The following is a 25,648-nucleotide window of genomic DNA, read 5'->3' on the forward strand; positions in this document are numbered from 1 at the left end:
TGAGGGATTTGGGTCTCTTCAGTCTGGAAAAAAGACAGCTGAGGGGGGATCTTATCAATGCTTATAAATACTTAAAGGGTGGGTGTCAGGAGGATGGGGCCAGTCTTTTTTCGGTGGTGCCCAGTGACAGGACAAGGGGTAATGGACACAAACTTGAGCATAGGAAGTTCCATCTAAACATGAGGAGGAACTTCTTTACTTTGAGGGTGGCAGAGCCCTGGCACAGGCTGCCCAGAGAGGTGGTGGTGTCTCCATCTCTGGAGACATTCAAAACCTGCCTGGACACATTGCTGTGCAACCTGCTCTGGGTGATCCTGCTCTGGCAGGGGAGTTGGACTAGATGATCTCCAGAGGTCCCTTCCCAACCCCGTGGTTCTATGATTCTATGAATACTGTTAAACTGCTTTATGAACAACCTAGATGATGTCATTGAATGCACCCTGAACAAACTCAAAGTTGGCACCAAACTGAGTGGAGAGGTAGGTACACCAGAAGAGCCACCACTCAGGGAGACAGTGGCAGGCTGGAACTGCATGAGACTTAAAAAAGATGTGTCAGGGATTAGAATGGACTAATCCCAAGCACCAGTACAGGCTGGGGTCTGGCTATGTGATCCACCTTGAATCCAGTGTATTCGGTACTTTTTAGGCCACTACTATGTCCAGATTTGGTTCCTGCAGTTCAAGATAGAGATTAAAAACAGGCAAGAGTCCAGTGGAGGGCCACCATGATGTTTAAAGGTTGGAGAACATCAATGTTCTAGTGAAAAGAAGGCTCCAATGGGATCTAAATGCATTCTTCTGATACCTAGAAGGTGTTACAGGGAAAGTAGAGGTATACTCTGCACAAGGATGCATGGTGACAGGAAAAGGACCGATAGGCACTAGTTGCTTCGGAGAAAATTCCTTTCACATGCAAGAAGAGAACTAGTCACTGTGAGAACAACTGAACATTGGAATAGGTCACTCAAGAGAAGTGGTAGAAGCTCCCTCGCCGGAAATATTCAAGCTGTGTCTTGACAGGCTCCTGCAATAACCTAATCTAAGACCTAGAGTTCAACAGAAGGCTCGTCCAAATGATCTCCAAAGGTCCCTTCCAACTTCGACTTTTCAGTTTCACATGGCTGAATCAAATCTTGATTTTTCAAAACTGTATGCACATAATTAGGAGAACAGAAAACATACAATAGGGCTCCATCACTAAGAGAACCCAAAAAATACTGGTTTTTTGATGTGAGATCAAGTGCTGCTTGAGTAATGTTGGCAATGGGAAGATTTGGAACCTTGTTTCTCAGAGCTTCCACTAAAGTCTCTAGAGTAAGCAAAAAGGTATCTCCGGCTATTGAGACTTCTGATTTCACATAACTGTAAAATAAAGGACGGTTCCCTTTAAAAACATAAGGTGTTAGGCAAGGGACAATGTAAAATAATTTTATTTAAATTTAAATGTCATTTACAGGATTTGCAACTTTATAAATGAAATTGGGCATTATTCAAATACCTAGTAAGTCTTGATTCCAATAGTTAACATCCTAAATGCAGAATTTGAAATTAAACATGTAGGTATTGTAGAATAAAGTCAGTTTTGATGGTTGCACAGCATTTCATCATCTGTATCATGTGCATTAATGCTTTCTCAACCCACGATGACCAATTTATACTCGTCTAATCCAAGTTCTCAGTAGTGCGGCAAGTACAATGGTCACACTAGACTACAATTATTTCATTGTAAACAATATAAAAATTTGTTTTCTCGTATTCACCACTGTTGAAAATATGTGTCCTGCTGGTAGGATTTAAAGTCTTTTTCGGGTTGCTCACCAGGCTGATGGGTGTGTTTGCTGGGCTGTTTAGTATGTCTGGGAGATTGACTTTTATTGCAGTGTCCTGTTAAATTAATTTAAAAAAAATAGGATATACTTTTTTTTTTCCCCCCTTAAGGGTTACTCTTTATCTGCTTTTGCCTTACAAGAAGCATTTCCTTGCAAATCGTGTTGCTTTTGAGAATGCCTAAGTTCTGAAGCCTGCCATTCAGTTTATTTGGCAGATTGGGTACATACTTTATTTCTTCTATGGACCGGGATGACCTTCTGCATGTGCCTTATTATAGACAAATCTCTTTTGTAACATCCACAAGGAAGACAAAGTGAAATGTCAGTTTTGCCTGGATAAACTGTTTGCCTGGTTTTGATAGAAACATGCCAAAGTAGTAACATCAGACAACACTGAAATGAGCCAACTTTAAGGGAACAGTGTTCTCACTGTTGTCTTTCTTCAAATTCACAGTGTATTGTAGTCCAATTTCTCACAGTATGAAAAAGGGTTTTAGTGTTTACCTCCTACAGCTTCTCCACGTCTTTTCCCTTAAAAAAGAAACTGCTTTCTCTTTATATGAGCAGTTACATTCTGGTATGAGGGTTGGAATTTTTCTGCTTCAATTTCAGAGTGATTATAGAATTAGTTTTGGAGATATGTTCCTATTTTTAGGGGAGAAATTAGTACAGTGGATGTAAGGGTAGCTTCTACAAGTTATTATGTAGCATGGTTTGCTCATTCTACATGAGGCTCAGAAGATGACTGGTAAGCTTAAATCGTTAATACTTGTCCAGCAAATGTCTATGTTAAATCAGATTGGAAATGCGCATGTTAGTCTCTAATATTGAAGTCCCTCATTTATTTGGCAGTTCTAACTTTGGCCAAGATGGCTTTTGCCAGAAGTATGTTTAGAATTAGCAAGTTTAAATACACTTGAAAGTAGAGTGGACTCGCAAGAGTTTTTGCAAAGTGCTTTTGTATAATGCAGTACGTGTGTCTTACGTGTTTTCATAAAAGTGTATGCAATTTTCTAGTAATAACACTTCTTTTAAAGAAAATCTATTTTAAAAGAAAAGCATTTGATTATGTCCAAAATGCCATTGCTGATTTTCTTCCTAACGCTTCATTTATAAAAACTAGACTGCGATATCTTCATTTTATCCCATGGATGTTTGTCTCTGGACACTGTTTTCGGTTATTGTAAAGGAGCATACGTAAACTATGCTTGGGTAGGAACAATTAAGTGGAGATTTTTAGTCAAAACATTTACAGTTTTAAATGATGGATAGAACTTCTCAACTGTAGAAATACTGCTTGCTCTTATTTACGCAACCCGAACTCCTAAAGAAATTGAAACCTCCAGTCTACCCTTTAGAAAAGAAAGGGAAAAAGAAGATGACAGAATGCATGGAGGAAGCGGGGGACGCAACTAAACCATTAAGTATTTCTGAAAAGCTTTATTAGCTCCTGTCATGCAACAACTTCATTAAGATTTCGGGGAGGAATGAGTTCCATGCTTAAGAAGTTACACCCAAGTGCTCAGTTGCCTGAAACTTGGTGGTCAGCCCTTTAAAGAAGTTGGGCAATGATGCAGCGAGTGCTACGAACATCAGGGAGGTCTTGAATAAAGCCAGCGTTACCTGGGAGAAGACAATGCTCAGGACTACCTGTTTGCTCTTGCAGAAGTTTGCATGAAGATCATTCGATATGATTCTGATACCATTCAGAATTGGCGGTGAACACCGCACGCATCTACTTTTCAGTATACCAAATGCATAACCTTGTCCCCTTATTGTATGTACTTCAGTACTGGCAAGTATGTAGATAAATCATAGGAGAGAACAGTGATATTGGGTGTTGGGACAGAGGAACACCAGCTGAGTTTCTCCGAATATATTCTGTATGTGCTTTCATTCCAGTAGGTCAGAGATACATTACTTCCCCTGTAGTACTTTCACTAAGTTTAAGGATTTTGGGAAGCCTAAGTCGTGAAATTGAAATAGAAATTGAGTGCATATGAGAGCAAATATGATCCGCCCACCCCGTTATTCCTTCACCATACATTTGTCTGCGTACTTGTAAAAAGGGAAGAAAGAAATAGTAGCGATACGGCTAGCAATGTGCTTTGATATCCCAGTCGCCTATCTAGCTTCTGTTCAACCTGGTTATCTGTGGAGCAAAAGAGGTAGGTACTGGTGGTATGAAAACGTGTATCTAGTGACCCTTGGTGTGAGGTATGCTTTCCAGCACACTGAAATGCTCCACTACCACTACGTCTTTTCCCAAATTCTTTTTTTTTTTGGGCCTGCCATTCCAGGTGCAAAGTTACTGTGGCTTAATTGCCTTTCCTTCGCTCTTTGAAATGGTGAGAAGGGCCAGGCCCCATGTCTGCCACAGCTTTCAGAGGCAGGAACTTGGGAAGCACTGGCCTCTACACATCTCTGCTTGGGGTGGTGTGGGATTTCGTGCTAAGTTTGTCTGTACACGTTTGAGGCGAAAAAGCTTCATATCCAACCTTGTTCCAGGATGAGGAGGGTGTGCAGTGTGTAAAAGTGGAACTCCTGCATATATTGTGGAAATTGTGACAGAGTTCAGTGGTGTTTCTGCACAGGCACGGTTAATTATTTTAGTGATTCTAACGTGATTATTTTTAATTTAAGCGTAACTGATAAAGCACTGGTTATCACTGGCAGGTGGTATGACACATGAACACCCAGATGTATATTCCAAAACTTTGTCAGAGGCGTCTTAATAACATTATTTTTTTTTCCATCTGTTTAAAGTACTATTTTCACATTACAGCCTTTGTTAGGATTTGAAAGCTCTTAATATTCATATGTTGAATAATTCCTGAGAAAATCTGTTCAACACTTGAACCTTAACTGGAACATTTAGTACTTTCTCGAAATCTCTCTTTGCAAATCGTTTGTTTCTTTGGATGCAAAGGGCAGTAGAAAGGCTTATAAAAATCTTCTAGTAGCATTTGTGCTCTTATGCTGAGAACATTATTTCCCCCCTACACACACACTCTGTCTGTGCAGGAGGGAACTCTGGTGACATCTGTTTTGCTGAGTGAGTGTGCGCAGAACTCTGTGCCAGCCAAGTCAGCTGAGGGAGCCTGTGCGAAGCAGATGAGGGTGCAGACCTCTGAACAGAGAGACAGTGTCTTTGTGCACAACGGAGGGGCTACAGCCTGGAGAGCAGCTACCAAAGAGGAGAAAAATGAAACTGCCCAACAGCAAGGAGGAAAATGATTTAACAATTAAAAAAGCCTCCTCTGGGGAAATAATATTAGATTTGACATCCCCTCCTGCATAAATTCAGATGCTGAATACTATTCATTCTTGGGGGTTTTGGTTTGGTTTTTCTTTTTTATAGAAATATTTGAGAACTGTGGATGAGAAACTATAACAGTGTAAAGTGATTTTTGTTATGTGATGTTTTAATCTAGAAACTGACTCGTTTAAAAACTATTCAAGCATGCAAGTATTTTTAATTAGGAGTGGAGTGCTACGTCCCTGTCTTAAAAGAACATTTCACCTCGTGCTTTGTTTTTTCTCCTTAAAACCCTGAGTCCTGCTTTGCTGTAAAAGGTTTGAGTTGCTTGCTTTGGCATTGAAGCGATAGGTTAAAGTGATAGGTAGAAGAATTGTGTGAACGTTTTGGGCAGTGTTGCTCTTTACAGTGCAGTAAAGTACCGAAGGGATCTGTCACACCCAGCATTGGGGTGGGACAAAGCAGACGACTGAGTGTGCCCAGGGGAGCTCAGAGGATGGTTTTCACCATCCCCGTTCATTCATTCAGGTAGTCTATTGAGAGATAACAGGAGCTGCCAAACACTGCTTCACAAACATCTTGTGCCAGTATCTTTTCTCTTGTGACTAATTTTCTTTATAGTTTTGATTGTGTACAACCAAATACTTTAGCTTTTTGGTCTTTAGTATCCCCCTTACTGTAGGATTTGTATTTGTTCAGTGGTAATTTTCTAAAGGATAAGCATCTTATTTCATGGATATTGACACGATCAAGAATTCTGTTGTCAGTGATGTTTTTGAAAGGGTCGTCAGTGAAACAAAATTTGTAGGTGCATTTATGCCACTTCTGTTCCTCGATGTTCTTTGTGAAGTGGGCTGGTTAATTGAAGCACAGAGGAGTTCTCTGAAGATGACCCCACATCCAGTCGCTGTGTGGATCCTCCTAGCCAGAAATGGATGTCGCTGCTGCATTTTATTATATTGTCGAGTAGACAAGTGATAGGAATCATAATTACTACAGAAATAGGCAGCTGTGTCTAGTGCCGAAATACACTCCTTTATTGCTGGGATCGCGAGCGTTATCATAATACATGTGGAAATACACGGTTTCTTCTGCATAAGGCAAGCTGCAGTTAAGAGTGGCAGGCAAATTTTCAGCCACTCTCTTTTTGAGACACAGAATATATTTTAAAAACAATTTCAAATACAATTGGACTGCTATATCATAAAACTATGAAGTCTTCAGTAGGCAGCCTTTATCCTTTTTTTTAAATGGTTTCGATTATTTGTGAATTAGGAAAATTTTTTGTCTTTTGCTATAATAACGAGGACGTTATTACAATTTAACATCAGTAGGTATTATAATTATTGCTATTACAACTTACTACAATTTAACTTCAGTATTATGATTATAAGACAGTTTTACTTTCCATGATAAGTTTTGAAAGCTGGCATTCAAAAAATTTCTATAAAAGTTCAGGTATTTCAAGTAGAGAAACAAAATCCTAATACTTGTGTATACAGCCCAGTTAAGACTGCTGTTCAAGGAATGGAGAAGGAAACATTGCGTCGTGTCATTGCAGTGGGGTATAGTTGAAGCTTCTTTCCGCAGTGATTTTTAGCTACTTTTAGAAAAGAATTATTTGGGGTTTGTAGAATAGCCTTCGGGCATAAAAGAATTCAAATTCTCTTTCATAGTATATGTAACAACTGATTTTATTTTACTGCTGTATCTTATACCTCTGTGAATATATTCAATTACTCTAGAAAAAATTTTTTTTTTTTGAAAACTACTCCTTGGAGGAATTAAGATGAGAAACATATGTTTGGTAATAGGTATATACTCTCTCTTTCCCAAACGTATATTATAAATACTTTTGGAGAATAATTACTAGAGCTATTTTGCTGTCTTTCTTTGATTGCTGATAATTTTCTTCTTCCCCTGCCTCCCTTCCTAGGCCCCTCTGGGATTGGTACGGAAAGGTTCTCTGCCGCTCAGTGACACCGCTTCTGTGAACTCCTCTCTACGGAGGATGAAGCGCAAAGCACCCTCTCCACCCTCTAGAGCACCAGAAGATCAAAGTGAAAGCAGTAATGAGACTGGTAATCTTTTTATGCTGTTTAATTGGGAGGCAACAGAAAGTATGGCAATTTGGTTAAACTTTAAGGAAATACAACCTTAGGAGATAGGAACTTCAAGTAAAAAAATGAGTGCCGAACGTCTTCGGATTGTAAGGAGCGGTAATGCTGCTTTGAGATTGGCTCATGTAGTGTGAGAAAATAGGCAGGTTCTAGGGCACGCAGATCAGAAAAAAAGCAAAAAATACCAAATTCATTACAGTTAGGTTAACTATAGCAATTGTGTTTGTGTTAATCAGATGGACAGCTTGGCGTGGGGAGAAAAGATTAGCTTCTCTGGATCAGAGAGGGAATGGACTGAGAAGAAGAATTTTAGAGAAAGTTTTATATTGTTTTTTTGTAATTCTTCTGTTTGAACAAAAATTCCGTTCCCATTGGTTCCAAAATACCTGAGAGTTGAGATGAAAATATCTGGGAAATGTGACAATGAGCACTGGGTGCTTACGAGAAGGTGCATTTTTTTGAAGAACTCGTCAGTCTGTAAGATCACAGTTTAACATTTTATCTAGAACTTTTCTTGGTGCAGAAATTGAGAGACAAAAAAGCTTGTTACTTGGCTTTTTGCAGTAAGAGAGTCAACAGAATCAGCCTCTACTAAAGCGGAAGAAAGAGCCACTGAAATGCAGTCTGAAACAGGTTGGTTCTTTTTCCAAATGCATTGATAAAATCTACTTCAAGCAAGCTATGATAATTCACAGTAATAAATTATTGTATTATAGATGTGTTGTAAGTATAGAACTAACTTTAATGCTTCAGATCAATTAACTTTTCCTTTTGAAGTACAATGATGGCTTTCTAACATAAAGATGTTTTACCTTTACTGTCCACAGAAATACATGTTATATTTTGTACTGATCTCTGTGCTTTACATCTAATAAACTAAACATTATCCCTGTTTTCCCTCCTCGCTCACAAGTCGTAGACAAGAACAAGCCAGAACTTGTGTGATTTTTGTGTATCTCATAACAAGCCTTTCAAAAGCCAAAGCCCAGTCTTGTTTTCAGAACCCTGCCTTGTGCTGCCCATGGCCTGCATAACCAAGGGGTAGGAGCAAATCTGTGCCCGTCTTCTGGTTTGCATCTCAACAGCCTTTGAAAACAGAAGTTGTAAATATAAACTGTATGCAGAAATACTTGTTTATACATTAAATTAAATAATTTGTTGGGTGCTATGGAAAAGATGTGTTACGTAAAAGTATATCTGTTTAAAATACAATTCTTTAGCTGCTGAACATAATACTTTTTTAATTTATGCAGTTTGTACTATTAAGTACTGTTGCTTGTAAGCATCAGACTGTAGGGTTCAGATTACAAGATACAGCATCTAAGAGTCTTCTGAAATTTATAAAAGCTTTTAGAATAATCAATGCAGTCTGGAAAAATCACTCTTCAGTGTATTTCACTAAGAATGAAATACATAAGCACTGAGCCTGTGGAGTGCCACTGGCATTATATGAGGCTAAACACCCAGTTTCTGTGCTAGTTGACAGGAGCTCTTAAGTCGTTTTCCAGCTGTTTTATGTGGGTTGCCAACCAGGTTGGTTGCAGTGGTAAAACACAAACGTACCACAAGAGCTGAAAAAGCCACCTGCCGTCCTAGGTCTCTGGCAAAGGGGGTGGGGGGTGGGAATCAGTAATCAGTAAATTTGGACTTGGTTTGTGTTTAGGGCAATTTATGTAAATTGTCAGAAAAGACCTTTAATAGAAAGAACATGTAGCTTAATAAATAGGAAGTGTGAACCTATACTGTGCAGTCTGAGGTTGAAGAGGAAACGAAGCTGCAACCTTTCCTTTTCCTAGCTGTTGCAGCAGATGAAGGAGGGTAGTCATTCCTCAGGGAATGGCTCTTAGTGATGTTTATTAGTACTTAATTTTCGGTGTTGAAAACTGTGTTTATCTACATGTGAGGGGTCTAAGATGATGAGTGAAGTTATCATACTATGATTTAGAAGGTTTTTGTTTTATTTAGCTTGTTTCTATTTTAAGATTGTAGATCCATGCTAGAATTTCGGCATTTCCCATCACTGTGAGGTCCGAGTCCTGCATGGATAAACAGCCCTGAACTTCATAGAAACGGCTTGTTTGCTTTTCCATAGATTTAGGAACCTCTGCTTGAGGCATTTGAGTTTTGTAATGAAATATTTTAATTTAAGCTGTAATGGAAAGAAATAGAAGAAAAATGTAATCATCTTCGCTGGACTTAGAACAGTCTGTGTTGAGCACTGGGATTTACCTCTGCAGTTAGCGACAGTCTTTGTTCTCTAGTTCTGCTGCTGCTGTCTTCATGCAATGTCCTTTGCTGAAGACTTAATGCAATGCGTTTGGTTTTTTTTTTTTTTCAAATGCAGAGACAAGTCACATGGCACAGCTTCATTGCCCTTTTTTTTTTTTTCTTTTTCTTATGGGATACTGCTGCTTTTTGGTGAAATCTGAAACTGTCCTGAGTCCTATGTGTAAAAGGTCCTTTTAGCAAAGCCCATCGTGCTGTGAGAACCAATATTCACCTGCAGCAAAATCAATTGCAGTGCACTTGTCCTATTCCTAGTCGGAAAATTATGCACACCTGGGTTTTGTTTTAAATGGATAAAATAGTTCAATATCTCTTTAGTTGCTAAATTGGACGTAATTTTAACTTTACATAAACTCGGTAGTTCCTTCCAGTTGGATTAATACTGCTTTGATTGTCAGGCTTCTGGAAGCATTGTGGGGTTTAGCTCAGCGGTGACTGGCATTCCCAAAGTAGTTCTGTTGTGCGTTGCTACTTTAGCAAATAAGCCAAAAAAAAAAAGTTAAGCCGCAAATACAGAGTTACCTTCTGCCCCGTAATGAACCATTACAAATGTTCAATATGGTATCTAAGTAGTGCATAACTAACAGACACGTGTACATTAAGTAGAACTGTGCTATAGAATTTGGAATAGGCAACATTTCTGTTGTGAAATGACAGTTTTTCCATGGTGTAAAAACAGACTGTACCTTGACAAAAGTAGTTTAAAGGCATACATCTACTAGAATAAACATTGACAGAGAATTAATTTGAACATTTGGGATTATAAACAACAACTTTTTTTCTCAATTATGATTTTTGTTCCTCTTCCCAAAGTTTAATTAATGCTCAGTCTTTTTTTCTAGGGAAGAGGGTGAAATGATGTTTAAAAGAAATCATTTAAAAATTACAGATTTTTTTAATAATTTCCCATCAAACAAATCCTTTGATATCATCTTCTTGGTTACAGTATCTCTTAAGAAACTTGTTAAGGACTATAGAGTCAGGAGCAAAAACACTGGCAGATTTGCATGATGTAGTCGGGCTTTCTGGCTTTGGTGCTGGCAAGACTAATGGCTCAGAGCAGTGTCAGCCTGTTCGCTGCTGTGCAAAGACTATTCTCACTGACCCAAAGGAGTCTTGCAGTTGGTATGTCAGTCCTCTTATCAGGTATGTCTTCACAATGTCATCCTGTAGGTTTTAACAGTGTTCTTTTAGGGCTGATTAAAACCCGATGACTAATGTTCATGGAGAATAAGTTATACACAGACAAAAATGCAATTTATATTATATATGGACTTACACATAGAGTATATAAGCAATAAGGCAACAGTATGTAGCTAGTATTGCCATAAGTACTTCCTAGTGGTATGTTGCATATCAAAACTCTTAAACTGAGGGTTTGGAAACAAGTCATAAAATCGGAACTGTTCCTGTGGGGAGTTAACTGCATGGTGTAAGTGAAGGATGGCTGTTAAATGTTCTATCACATGCACTCAGACTTGATTCTGCTGCAGTGATGGCCCAGGTCTGGAATGAGATCCAGTAACAGATGAAAACCCCCAAGTTGAAATTAGCTTCAAGCAAGGCTGGTATTATGCTGACAAATGAAGTAGAGCACTTTGGAAAAAGTGTGAGGGTTGTTTTTGTTTGGTATCCTGCATTTGTAGGTCAGGTTAGCCCACTCCGAAGCTCGGAAGGGTTCCTAGCTCAGCAAAGGACAGACTTTCACATAGCAGGAATGTCAGCAATGTCTCCTACCAACCCAAGCTAAGTTTCCATCCCATCAGTATAGGTACAACTCAGCCTTTGTTATACTTCTCTCCAGAGGAAAAGCAACAGAGATGACGGCAGTGCCTGGGCACAAAGCCATTGCAACTCCAGAATGCTTCCATTTGTCTTGTCAGAAGTCCTGGCTGTGCTTTGTTGTATAATTCAGGTTTCCACAGAGTATTTAGATTGAAGGTCTTAGTCTTTGTTCCTTCAGCTGCTGATGGCTCAGGCCCATAATAGTTCTCATCCGTGAAGGAGACAGTGATCTTGAGAGATGGTTGTGGGCTGTGGAATAGTCTCAGCAGGTTGGGGTGGGGGGGAAGGAAGAGAAGGCCCTTACTAATAGTAAATTCTTAAGGAGTCTTTTTAATACCAGTGTGGCATATTGGTATGTACCTGTGCTTAAATCACATGGAAGGAGCCCTCCTGCGCTACTTTGCAGTCATGCCCCTCTTGCCGTGGGGATCTAAATCACCTCTGCATTCAGCGCTATGACACATGTTGACCACATTACTTAACGTGTAACTACAAAATACAAAAATACCATACACAATACAAAAAGCTAGAATTAAATAGTAAAATGTTTGGCTTTTGTAGTTGCTCTGTAACTGTGAATGAGTAACTTTGGTATTACTGAACTCTAAACTAGTGACCCTATTGGAAAAGTCAAAGTTTCTGTTCTGTACTGAGACTCTTCCCGATATCTACAGTCCTCTCTTATGTTTCTGTAACATTGTACTTCTCTAGAAGTACTGGAAGCATTGTAGGATACCAGTCTGTACCAAAAGAAGTGAATCTAAGATTTTTTTCATACTCTGGGATCTGTTACTTTCCAGTATTGCTTGTTTTAAGCCAGTATTTTGTTTTCATTGTTAGCCTTGGTTTACGCTTAGAAATTTACTAATACAACTTAGAAAAGTCTGAAACCTAATTGCCCAAGTGCAAGGCCCGTGCCTAACAGGTATTGGTGTGTGCAGAGCTGGCAGGTATACCCTGGGCAGGTCAGGCAGAGCACGCTGCTTATAGGGCTACAGTTGTTGCCTGTAGCCTTCCATGGCACCATATTGCGCTATATAGACAGAATTACTCTTGTCTTTATGTTATAGAACACAAGTTGCAAAGCCAAGACGTTAATTGTATGGTTTACTTACTAATATTTGAAAAATGTGAATCATCGTCTTGTTGTAGGAAGAGTACTGGCAGGGAGTGAAGCTAGAGATGGTTAGTCCCTCTGAAAATCAAAATAGGTGGATTTATTAGTTTAACTTCAGGTATGCTGAATTATGTGCGTTCTAATCCAGTAACTAAACCTTTTAGTTCAACTATGCTTTAGCTGAAAATTTATACTATTTTTATGGATTAACATTTTCCTATGTACTTTATTTTTGTCCACTTCTACTGTAATACAGGGTACTGCGCAAGATACATATAACTATGTTTTAATACACAGGATAATTATGGGAAATTTTTGATGGTGAGCAAACTTGTTCAAACCGTGGGCAAAATTGAGATTTGGTTTACTCTTTAGTCTGTGTGTGATATGGGTATGTCAGAGATAAAAGGATATCTGATCTAAAGGAACATGTGTTTTAAACCTCGTTGGAGAGCTAATGGAAGTATTAAGAAATCTGGGTAAAATAAACTGCCTCTGTGAAATTTTGGATTATTATATTGTTAACTATATTTTGATCTGTCCTAATCCAGTACTTGTGTTAAACAAGGAAAACATTATGCAGTTACAGAAACGGACAGTGGCATGGTGATGAGTGTATTCTCACATGTAAAAAGAGAGAATTGGAAAGAACTAGAAAATACTGTGAAGTTAAAACTCTGAATTAATTGTGGGGTTTTTTGGGTAGTTGTTTCCCCCCCTCCCCCCGCCCCGAATATGAAGAAAAGTCTCCTGAGTTTTCCTTCTTCAAATTACTTAGTCTGATTTCACAGTCCCTGTGTATCTATACCCTGCATTGAGGTTTGTGGGTTGTTTCATTTTGTTCTTTTTTTTTTTTCTTTTTTCTTTTTCCCCCTCTTTCTGAGAATGTAGTTGTAAGGAGCACAGAATACAACCTGGAAGAAATTGATGAAAGGGAAGAAGTGAGTGTGCAACAGACAGAGGACAGTGAAAGTGCAAATACCCCTCTCGGGACAGCAGGAGCGGTTCCTGCAGCCTTGAGCTCCGCTGAGCTACCACTGGAAACTGAAAAAAATAATCGTGCTTCATCAGCTCCAGTTCCTGGCAGTGTTTCTGTAGACAACTCGCAAAGCTTCAAGGAAGAAAAACAAGAAAATATGAGCACAGATGGCAAGTAAGTACGTTTTGTGACAAAGAAAGGAGCATTGGGGAGGGAATGGGGGAGGCAAATAAAACGTAGAGTGCTGTTTCATTGTGGAGCACAGAATAGAGAATTGTGAGAGAGGAATGAGCTTAATATGCTTAGCTTTCATTGTAGAACTCTTCTGTGCACAGTAATTCATGCAGCTTTTCAGCAAAAATGACAGTGTTCTGCAGGCTATTCTGTTTAAGCCTCCCTTTCCTTACTACTCAAACAGCTGGACCCCAGAAAAGCTGAACCTGTCTCTAAAATACCCAGCGTATTTGCTAGAGCAATGTGCTGCAAAAAAAAATAAATTGAATTGATTAGTTAAATCAAAATGTACAAATTCATTCTTACAGTTGGGGAAAACCAGGTAGATCGGCCATTTCTGTTCTGAGCACAGTTATCTGTTGCTTGTGTATTTGATTTGGTTTTAATTTTTCTTTTGTCTTTTCCTTATGTGCTAGCCAGTTGTCTTGACCTGTCTCGATCCATCTGCTCTCAGGAAAACAAGTTAATTCTTCCTTTTTAAAGAATAAACACATTAGTTTTCTTAACTGCTCTTTTTCCCTTCTGGTGATGCTGTACCTTTGCCCTTCAGCATGTTTGTTAAACTACCTGACTCAGCAGGTTTCCAACATGAGTTAGTGCCTGCTTGAAATAAATGTTGATTGTCCAGAGAAGTCCCATTGTGTTAATGTAGTTCACTATTTCTCTGTTCCCTGGGGCAACTAAACTGGCTACTGTTCCCAATTTAAATTGAAAGAACTATTTCAATTATTGTACTGAAGCCAAAATGCAGCCAAGAACTTTCAAGGTAGTATGGAGAGCTTTGACTTGTTTTTCAAGGGTCTTTTTTGTCAGTCCAAGGCCAAAGGGGGCTTTGCAAAAATCTCTGGTGCTCTGTCCTGACAAATACTGTGCCAGTTGCTTGGGTGTGTCTGCTCTGTGAGGGGCTACGAGGAGGAGGATCAGCCTACTGTTATTTTTAAGTTGTCTTGAACTTCCAAATTACCAGGCTTGTGTTACTGGGCCAGTGTAGCCAATTGTCCTGGGGGTGTTTCTTTTTTCCCCCGCTAACTTGTAATAGCCTTTCATGGCCTATAATTCTGGTGAGTATCATTATCATTTGATATTTCAGATCTTTTATATAAGAACTAGTTACTTTGAGGAAACGTGTTTTAATCAAACCAGGGATACGTGTAATATTCCAGTCAAACCCCTGATTTCTATAATGATATTCTGTGGTGTTCTGTGGCTCTTGGGTTTTGTTTTTTTAAAACAGTTCAGCCTGTTGTGGATACTTGTAGTTCGGTCAGCTGTGTTCAAGGGAATGGAGATAAGCAAGAGTACAGAGTGCAGGACTGAGCTTTAACTTTCTTCCAATGATAATTTTGAGAGCATATGCTCCTGGTCAGTGGTTTATTGGACACTTACCGTATACTTTGGACTGTACAAGCAACATGAGGATGGATGGTTATTGAGAAATTTGTAATTTTAAATGATTCAAAGCAGATGTTTCCACTTAAGGCACTGATTCCTGACAACTAATACATTTGAAGTGGCAAATGAATTGGAATCTTCATAATGCCAGTATCTGTAACTACAGAAAATGCAAGTATCTTAAACAGAGATGTAAGTTTGAAGTTCTAATAATGTTTTTAAAAGAGAAATTTTTAAGTATTTTGGCCTTTTTCATTTACCTTTTTAAGTCAAGTACTTAATATTCCCCCAAAAGAGATGAGGGGGCTTTGCAGCATTTGTGCGGTTCTCTTGTCCACTGCGATCTGAGAGCAGGAATTGTATGCGTTTGCAAAATGTTTAGTATGCAAGTAACATGCTTGATGCCTATTTCTTTGTTGTTCTCAAGACATTTCTCCAAAGGGACAGAAAAGTTTTCATTACTGTGTTGAAAAATCCGTACCGCTCAGTTCATGCGTTCATATGCAGTTGGTGTCTCATGCAGCTTCCTCTGCATCATGTTGGGGTGAAAATCAAGGATACGTTTTAAATATCGGGGGTGTCAGAACGCTTCACGCTAGGAACACTGTTACACAAATGATAAACCATCACCTTTGTGGCTGCGCAGAAACTGAGTTGTTACTGGAAAGGGGCTTGTTCAAACTGCAGGAGTAAACAAAAGGAGGGGAAGAAAGGAAAGGAAAACTGATCATCTGCTTACACAGGAGAGTGAAGCTGCATGTCATTTCGGTAAAATAGCATAGCAGCGTTTCCTCTTGTTTTTAAAAAAACAAAATAATCTATTCTCTTGAGTACTCCAGTGTTTGGCAGAGTGATTCTATTTTGTCCATCTGTGTTTGGAGAATGTTGCCAGTTCTCTTGCATCGTTTCTTGTGTTTACTGAAATGAATGATACCAGCATATTTAATGAACTGTTGTGCTTTGCAGAGGACTACAGACTAACATGAGCAGCGAGCAAGCTGAGTTTGAAAAAGACAGGAAGCTCAGAATTTTGGATCAAAATAAAAACAACGGTGAGTAGTTCCCACTCATTTTTAATACTGCAAAACAAGGCTGAAGAGAACTTCTCTGTTCCTGTCAAAAAAAAAAAAAAGAAAAAAGAAAATACAGTCAACTCTTGAATTGCTATCATCCGATTATTTTTTTTTATACTTTCTCCTGCTCTGGTGTATCCTCTTTGAGATGAGGTGACAAGAATTGACTGCAGTTTTGTTTTTTTAGCTTTTCATTTTTAATATTTTTTTTTTTAATTACTTCCTATAGCAATAGTCAAGTCTGCACCACACTGTTGTAGGGCAGTACGGGTGGAAAGGCCATCGGTTGTTCTTTGCTTCTGAAATTAGCATGAGTTTTTTGCATGAAAATGCAAATATTTTTAAATACAAATAGAACAAAGTGATACGCTGATTTGAAAAGAAATGACGACATCCTGTGCATCTAATGGATCATAAATTTTTCTGTGGATTTAGTGACCTGACTAATTTATTTCACCCTTTTGTGGCACTGATTTTCAGATCTATATACTAGGCCTTCCATAGTCTTTTATATTCAGTATGCCTCTGTTTATAAATCATAACAACATACTGCGTGAGTCCTGTTTATATGTGACATAAGTTTTATAACATACTTGAAATTAGGGGAAACTTTCTTCTGTCCTTTTTTTTTTTTCACCAAAATACCACCCCACATTATTTTTCTTAAAGAATTCAGTTTTTCCCAATATTGTATTTAAAACAATTTGACTGAAATATTCCTGTGTTTTGGAGAGATCTACATGTGTTTAGTCCAGGGGCAGAAAATGGAATTATTAGACCTGCTAAACAGTTGGAAAAATAGAGTTGGAAAATTGCATTTGTCCATATGTTTTCCAGTTGTTCTCCTGTACAAATACATAAGGTATAGTTGACAAATAACATTTGTAATATTAAAACTAAAGATCAGAAGCCACAAAAGCGTGGAACTAAATAAAAATTGCATCTAACTTAATATTCAATAGTCCTTGAGCTCTTGAGTCACTGATGCCTATATAATCAACTGAAATTCATTAGCACTTTTTAAATGATTCTAGAATAGATTTTTCTATTAAGTTGATGCATGGCACCAGTAGCTTGTTAATTAAGGAAGAATACCTGAGTTAGAATACTATTATTTGGCAATATTAGTAAAATATAAGTATATCTTTAAATAGCCTTTAAAAGTAAGTGTTAAGGAAAACTTTAATACCAGTGAGGAGCCAGTTCTTGTAGTTAACTACATTGGATGTGGGGCTTCATGATGTAAGGGGGAAGGTGGAATCCTTTTGGCATTTGTATTAATTTTGGAATCTCTCTTTAACTTAAAGATCACAGTGATACAAAATTCCTTCCAACAACAGAAGAAGGGAAAGAACTTCAGACAGCCGAAATTAAAACAGTAGATTTTAGAGAAAATAAGAAGCTTGAAGCTGACAGACTATCAAACTGCCAGGCATGTAAAAATGACCTCTCTGTAAGTCATAGGACTTATCCTCAACTGATTCCAGAAAAGCAAGATCAGAAAACAAATCAAACCAGCTTGGACACAGTAAAAACTCAGGATGTTGCAATCCAGACAGGTCCATTGGATAGCAGTTTGGGAAGGACTACACAGAAAGAAATTATTGTTCCTCAAGATTGTGACTCATCCACATTCGGAGGACGGGTCCCAAAACACAATACAGATACAAACAACCCCCTTCTTCAAGTGATGCACGGAATACAAGAGGATGAAGATACTTCAACAGAACAAAAACTTGAGAAACAAGAAGTTACCCATGAAAAAGTAATTCCCATGAAAGATCAGAGTGACATTTGTGTAAACGGCAGTAATTTTGCTTCACCAGAAACAACTGCAAAAACTCCAGATGGCTCTCCTGTAAAAGCTTACCCTCTTTATAGACAGGACACCAAACCTAAGCCCAAACCCGCTAATGAAATTACAAGAGATTACATACCAAAAATTGGAATGACTACTTATAAAATAGTGCCTCCAAAATCCTTAGAAATAATGAAGAGCTGGGAGTCAGAAATTCCATCAAATTATAAGGATCAAGAGGTATCTACTTTGGAAAACTCTCTGAAGCGTGAAGACCCCAGAGAATTCATAGTGCAAGCTGAAATTCCTCATCTTCCAAAAAGTGTGGGTCATTTACAGACTGGTTCACAAAATGAACCTGCAGCGGCAAATGATCTGCTGCACAGAGCAAACAGCATTTCTGAACGTGTTGTGACGTCTGGAGCTGAGATTACTACTGAGAGCAATCGGACGGAAACAGTGTCTTCCAAACAGCGTGTCCCTCTGGTGCTGAGCTTGGATAATACAAGTGCCTCTTCTGAGACTCAGGACAAGTCAAATGCATTAAGTCCTACAACAAAGCCTAGCTCTTTTTATCTGCAGATGCAACGAAGAGCTTCAAGTCATTATGTGACATCTGCAGTTGCCAGAAGTACCATTTGTGCTCCTAATTCCATTCAAAATGAATCTAAAAATACAGAGATGGGAAAAAACATCTCATCACCTGATCCAGCTTCTTTACCTTTACATAAAACAAGTACTTCCTGTCCTCCAGCAAATGATGAAAAAGTTGATGATGGAAAAAAAATTGAATCCTCCACTTCTGTTAAAACCAATAAACCTTCAAGTTTTCCCTCCTGTCCGTCAGCACCATTGAACCTAAGAACTCTAAGAAATTTTGCAGTTCCAAAGCCGTATTCCAGTTCGAGACCATCTCCTTTTGCTCTTGCTGTCTCATCCGCAGTCAAAAGGTCACAATCATTCAATAAGACACGTACAATCACTAGCCAGGCACCGAGAGAGGAATTCCCTGCTGAACTCTCCTCTGCCTCTTCGACAGCTGAATTCTCCTCAGCTACCTCTGTGCCTCGAGTGAACAGCCCTTCCTTACAGACCGTAACAGTGGGGTCACAAAATAGTCCAATGGATGAGGTAAGCTTTATTTCTAACATTGGTTGACTGTTGATCCACTGTCATCTAGTGTGATTAGTCTAGAGGCTCGTTTCTGAACTTCTCCCTGATCAGAAAGAGCTGTATTCATACAGTGGTAAACACCTCGTGGTGTCCAGCAGTAGCACAGCATCATAATGACATACAGGATTACAGGGAATGTTAAAGTGAAAAAGCCTCATTCAAATTATTGGAAATAATTATTTCTTGCCATAATTAGCATCCCCTACTTCGAAGAACAGTAAATTCATAGAATCATAGAACACCATGTTGGAAGGGACTTCAAGGATCATCTGGTCCAACCTTTCTTGGCAAAAGCACGGTCTAGACAAGATGGCCCAGCAGCCTGTCCAGCTGAATCTTAACAGTGTCCAATGATGGGGAATCCACCAACTTCCCAGGGGAGATTCTCACAATGAGATCAGCCACTGGAATAAATTTTCCTCTTGTGTCTAATTGGAATCTCCCCAGGAGTAACTTGTACCCATCACCCCTTGTTTTTTCCATGTGATTCCTTGTAAAAAGGGAGTCTCCATCTTCTTTGTAGCCACGCTTTAAATACCGGAACATGGTGATAAGGTCTCCCCTAAACCTTCTTTTCTCAGGGCTGAACAAAGCCAATTCTCTCAGCCTTTTCCCATATGCAGGCTTCTCAGGCCTTTGATCGTCTTGGTGACCCTTTTCTGGACCCTCTCCAGCCTGTCCACATCTTTTCTGTATAGCAGGGACAAAAACTGAACACAAATTAAATAGAATCATTTATACTGTGTATATGTATTTTTATGTTCGGAGTACTTATGATTTGTCCTTTACAGTTCCGTGTGTTGATTTCTTAAATTTAATTCTGAGCAGTGTGATCAGTTTGGCTTCAAGTGATCATGGCACAAACAATCCCCCCTTGAACGGGGGGATAAAATTTTGCCAGCATAGTTAGCTGAGGGAGAAACTATGTGCTGTAGTGGAAATGTGGCTGATCTCTGAAATACTCAATGATGCAAACGCTAGAACAGTGGCAGTTTGCTATGCAACCTTGTGCCAGGTTGACTTAGTTTTCCATTTATGACTAATTCATGTTAAAAGGTGTTTGGCTTTTCCTCCCACTTCCTTCCTTTATAGAAAGGCACCAATGTGAATAGTGAGCAGAAGAGTCAGGCGCAGTCAGGTGCTTCCACTGACCACCCACCCCCTGTCACTAAGAAACAAACCGCGATGACATTCCAGCGTTCTGACCCAGAACAGATCCACCAGAGCTTGCTGGCTGCCATCCGCTCTGGAGAAGCTGCTGCCAAATTGAAAAGGGTGAGTTTTCATCATTGCATCCATAACAATGAACTCGTGGTACTTCCTTCAAAATTACCATATTAATGCCTGACACTGAACGCAGTTAGCTTTGGCACAAAGTGCTGCCGGGAGGTCTCTTAACCGTGGGAAGGGAGGTGGGGAAGAGAGTTTGGTTTTGCAGAATAAACTGGTGAATGCATGTGCAAAATGTCCATATTTTCAAATGGTACACATCCAATCAGAAAGATTCCTGAAATGAATTAGAAATCTCTACGTTATCAATTAAGTATCTCTTTCACAAAATCAGGAATATAGTCAATTATTTGTTTGTGTTTAGATGGTTTGAAGTGGTATGGTTGCAGACACATTCTAGCAGCTTCACCCTAGACCCGCAGTAGCTGCAATCTTTTGCAGGCAGGAAACACAGAAGTTCTGAAGATTGTATTTTTCTATTTATTAGGCTCTATCAGGTCCTTAATTCTTCTCGCATATACTTCAAACCTCCTGCTGCTGTTCGGTATCATTAGTAAGATATTTCTCAATGTTTTGTCAACGGCCCTGGTAGGACTGTCCCCCGCCCTCTCAGGTTAAAACTGTGGCTTAATTTTTCTTTCCCCTCAAACTCACCTGTACTTCTCTCATTGGGTAAAGTATTGCACACTTTAAAAATCTATATTGTTTTAAATTTGTAACCAGACAATTTAATGGTAGTCTGACACAAAGCTTTCTTGACCCAGCATTAGTATTTTGCATTCTGTATAGAGGAATAATTTCTCATTGCAGAAGGTTAAAGAAATCCAGTAGTTTTTGTTTCTCTTCCCTTTTCCACTTGAAACTTGAAAGACGCAAATGATGTGTAGTGGGCAGATGTGAGGGGTCTCTTTTTGTTTTTATGGAAGTCTTTGATTCCCTAGGGTCAAAATCTGCCGGTGGATGGTCAGATATTAGAACATTCCATTTCATGCATAAGGCTTTGTTTCAGTGTAGTGCTGCAACAGCCTCTCTGAGACTTGCAGAACTCCCATCATTTCTTCATTGAATGGGAAGATTCAGTTTCCTGGAAAGGTTACAATCATGCTCAAGTAGTTTTTGACCTCTAGTCAGTAAAAGTGGTACATAATGCACCGGAGTATTACTTCTAACTCCATATCGCTAACCACAGCCGCTTCAAAACCAGGAGAAGATTAAGCAAATGCTGTACTCTTCAGAGTCACTTAGGGGTCAAATCTATCCATTCAACCAGAAATATTATATAGATTTTGTTTGCATGTATTTTTATTAAGGTTTTTTTTTTCCTTCCAATGCATAATTACATTCTGAATAATACTGAACTTCATTTATTTTGCATAGTGTGTGAACTGTGTTTTATGATTCTATGGGAAATATGCATAGGCATGGCTGTTGGCACAGTAGCTTGTAACTGTTTTAAAAAATAAAATTCATAATGTGCCTTTCAAAATTCAAGAAGTCTATTTCTACTAGAAAGAAAATAAAGAAAAACTTCATTATGTGGTTATTCATTCTTTTCTAATAGAAGTGTTCTTGGGGTACATTTGACCCATATAGTCTTTCTCAGTCTAGGTACAAGAATGGCATGGCGAAAAAGAGATGATGATTCAAAGTCCCCTTCCCCTCCCGTCCCTTTCTCTGCTGTGGGTGGGAGATGTTCTTTCTCAGTATCGTATCTGTTGAGGCTGGGGTGAGACGAGGGCTATACTTTTTAAGGAAAAACTATAATAACGAAGATGCTCTAAGCATAAAGAAAAGCATTCTGCAACACAGAAACCTGAAACGGGCTTCAAAAAAAAAACCAACCCCGAAGCGCGCGCGCACACACACACACACACACACACACTGCAAAGAACCCACTGAAATTTTGCCAAACATAAAATTGTACACGCTGTTCTTTTCGCTCTTACCCAGAACACGCATGCTGTGGTACAGATGTGTCTGACAGCACAAAGAGAGGGGTTTTGGCCTATGGCAAATTTAATGAAAACATGGTCTCATTTTATGTTTAACATGGAGCATTGGCAGTAGTAGGACAGAGAAGGAAGCATTTCATATCAATAACTTATTAGCACCCAAAAGCGACTTCCAATATTGAAAGGACTTTTTAAATGCATGCACCTCCTAGCTTCCACTCTCGTGCTGCACCCAGTAAAAGGAGCAATAACCTGATCCATTTGAATTGTGAAAGAGGCTTGTCAGGTGCTTACTTCTCTTTTTACTGCTTACCATACTTCCCCTTCTTTCAGCTCTGTGAGGGAATTGTTAAAAAAATAAAATGCTGGCACCACTAGCCAAATTCTTTATTTTTGTCCCATTTTACTTAATATGTTGTGAGTATGCAATGCCGAGATCTGTGGCCTTTTGTATTGCTGGTTCTTTCTGTTCAGTAGGGCCCTCAGTAATTACTAACCTAAAATGGGTCAAGTGAGGTTTCTTTTTAACCATTTTTCTCTTCAGAATGTTTTCATTGTGCTTAGTAAACTGTGTGCTGTGCTGTGTGGTTCACGTGGCTGTGGAGCCTCCACAGCTCCCATTAACTCCAGTTGGAGTTGTTGGTTTATGCAACTCCCCTGAAAACCAGGTCTTTGCTATCTATCCTAGAAGTTATAGTTTGCTCCTGATAGCAGAAACATTACCATGGTATAAGGAAGCGTTAGAAGCTTTTGTTAGAGGTCATGTCTATTCAATATTTAATAAAAAGTGTTTGGTTTAGTGATGTTTTTTTCAAGTATTTCTTTGCAACCAGGTCTGGAGAGGGACTAAAACTTATGCCCATTTTGAATAGTTATACACAGAATTTTTAGATAGGATGAAATATGTGTTTAAGTAATTTCTTACATTTCCACTTTTGTAGCATGTGTGCTTTGTTCAGAAATCATATAGTAGGTCTTCCATTGCCATGAGAAAAATGCTGACTGAAGTAACGGTATTTCTGTTTCCTTGAAGTAATACTGTGTAACAAGTATCTGAAAAGTTAATATTTCTTTTTTTTTTTTTTTTTTTTTTTCCCTCTGGCTCCAGGTTGGTCCTCCATCAAACACCATATCTCTCAATGGAAGAGCCAGGCTTACTCATTTGTATTCCACAGAAGCAAAAGCTAATCACTAGATACCATACCAAATATTTTGCACTTTACTACTGCTTCATAGGCCAACTTAGTACTAACTGCAAATTTTTGAAAGTGTAAATGCAAGTATATGTTAATATATTTTTGTCAATTGTTATAGGAATTTCAAGCGGGGTCCTTTGATGCCTTGGAAAGATTATTAGAATATGTAAATTATGCTAATATTTTGCCTTTTTCTCTTTATAAAGCTGACTATGCTGCTAAAAAGGTTTAAGAGAAGGTGCAGATGAGCTTTGCTTATGTTAAAATGAGATTCAAAAATTCTTAATTTTAGCCTTCAAAACTGAACAATATGTAGCACTATGCTGAAGTTAGATTTAAAACAATCTAAGAATTTTAGAGCAATAATTTTCAATTGTGTATTACTTTAACAGACTGTATGAATTTAAATCTACCACATGCTGCCTCCATATTACTTTGTTAAATTAAATTTGTAATTAGTAGAAAATCTTAATTATATGCAATACTTTGTTGCTCTTTAAAAAAACGGATGGTTTCGTTCCTTCAGCTGAGAGTAGTTGGGATAAGTATTTTGATTTTTTTTTTTTTAAATCTCCTTTAATTTTTTCCTGGTAGCACACACACACAAAAAATTGGGACATAAATTATTGGAAATTTTTGTACTACTTAAAATTTTCTTAACAGTAGCACTACATGACGTTTCTCATCTACTCTTTGACTACCTGTATATAGTATTTACCTAGCACTCAGATAAGCAATACTTTTTGTGAACTAGATATATTTTAAAGCAGTCATCAGCATATAGTCACTTACTGATAAAATGCAAATTCCAGTTTTGATACTTAATGAAATAGAAGAATTTTTTTTTCACTGGAAGTATGATTAAAGAGTGAACTACTTTGGACTTACTCATGTAAAATATTTTAATCTTAAAACAGCATGATAACACAGTTACAAAGCATTCTTATGTCTGAGAGCGTCTATTTATAGATTAAGCATTAAATACCAAAATGGGAGTATATATTAAAAGAAAATGCTTCGTATTCTATTTTATGTATTTTCCATTTCTTGTCAAGGTTATACCTTTTGGGGAGAGGGGTGGAAATGTGATCACACTCATGATGAAATAGCTAGATTATGGATGCTTGCAGCAAGTGCTGGGGTATTTGCCATATTAAAATATTTTCTTGCTGGACTTGATTTAAATAAAAAGAATTGTATTTAGTTTCTATTCTTTAACAATATATTTATTTTGTACTTTAGAGACATGCCGTAATGCTGTTTCAGAAACTGATCTATATGTGCATTTCAAAGGGTTATTAATGGTTTGCTGCCAGGTTTTTGTGCAATAATCTCAAAGAGGTCTCATTACTTTTTTAGCACAGAGTCAATTATTGATTACAAATAACAGTGTTAACTTAATGCTGAAATCCTTCAAGGAACGTTTTAGTAAATAAAAATTCATAAAGAAAGCTGATGAACATTTGTTCACTGCTGTTCTCTCATGTTTTCTCTCCTGTATCTTAGTCCCCTGTCAAAGTGTATTACCACTTCTTTCTCCACCTTGTTCTTGCCTCCAGTCAAGGGCCAATTCCAAGGGTGGGGGGAACCCACGCGGTAGTTGAAAAGATCTCTTTCAGCATCTGATTGCAAAAGAACGCTTCATCCTTCATTTGAAAATGGTGAGATAGAAGAGGTAGGTTTGTTTTTTCCTAGTTTCTAATGGGGGACAGTTTCTTGAGGGACAGACTTGGAAATTGTAACTCTCCCAGGATTCTAGTGTGAAATGTGAAGTCCGTGTTTTCAGCGTTCCTGTACAAACGCTGATCTGTCACTGCCACGGAGAGGTTGCGCTGCAAAAGGAACCTCCTTGTTTGTACTTTGGGTGGGAGGGGGTTACGTGTTTTTTCTCAAACCTTTGTATTCTCTGCCAAGGCGACTAAAGTTATTTCATAGGACTAATTTAATCTCCATCTGTGGTAACACAAGTCTACGTGACATTTCACTATTTCAACGAAATCAGTGGAGTCCAATTAGTCTGTTTTGGGGGAAAGATCAAACAACCTTGCTTTCTTGTTGTTTTCTTAGGTTTTGCCTACAGAACTATACTACTGTGCATTCCTTAGTCCCATATGTTAAAAATACATTGCCCTTTTATGTGAACTCCTGAAGGCAAACATCTTACGTAACAGAGATTAAAACTAAACCTTGCTTGAATTTTAGGATTTCTTGTCTTTGTAACTG

The 25,648-nt window shown here is 38.4% G+C and overlaps 1 protein-coding gene across 8 annotated transcripts in view; it reads left to right on the forward strand.

Annotated features, from left to right (window-relative positions):
* COBLL1 (cordon-bleu WH2 repeat protein like 1) overlaps window positions 1-24,885 on the forward strand; it is a 90,609-nt gene extending 65,724 nt beyond the window's left edge. For all 8 annotated transcript variants that reach the window (XM_074594559.1, XM_074594554.1, XM_074594553.1 and 5 more), the window contains 7 exons: window positions 7,027-7,171; window positions 7,775-7,843; window positions 13,290-13,551; window positions 15,970-16,055; window positions 17,384-19,005; window positions 20,140-20,322; window positions 23,338-24,885. In XM_074594559.1, the coding sequence (XP_074450660.1) occupies window positions 7,027-7,171; window positions 7,775-7,843; window positions 13,290-13,551; window positions 15,970-16,055; window positions 17,384-19,005; window positions 20,140-20,322; window positions 23,338-23,424 (2,454 nt within the window). In that variant the 3' untranslated portion in view covers window positions 23,425-24,885. The remainder of the gene's footprint in view (window positions 1-7,026; window positions 7,172-7,774; window positions 7,844-13,289; window positions 13,552-15,969; window positions 16,056-17,383; window positions 19,006-20,139; window positions 20,323-23,337) is intronic.
* Window positions 24,886-25,648: the final 763 nt, after the last annotated feature.

The sequence above is a fragment of the Larus michahellis genome, chromosome 7 (assembly GCF_964199755.1).
Source record: "Larus michahellis chromosome 7, bLarMic1.1, whole genome shotgun sequence".
Taxonomy (NCBI): domain Eukaryota; kingdom Metazoa; phylum Chordata; class Aves; order Charadriiformes; family Laridae; genus Larus; species Larus michahellis.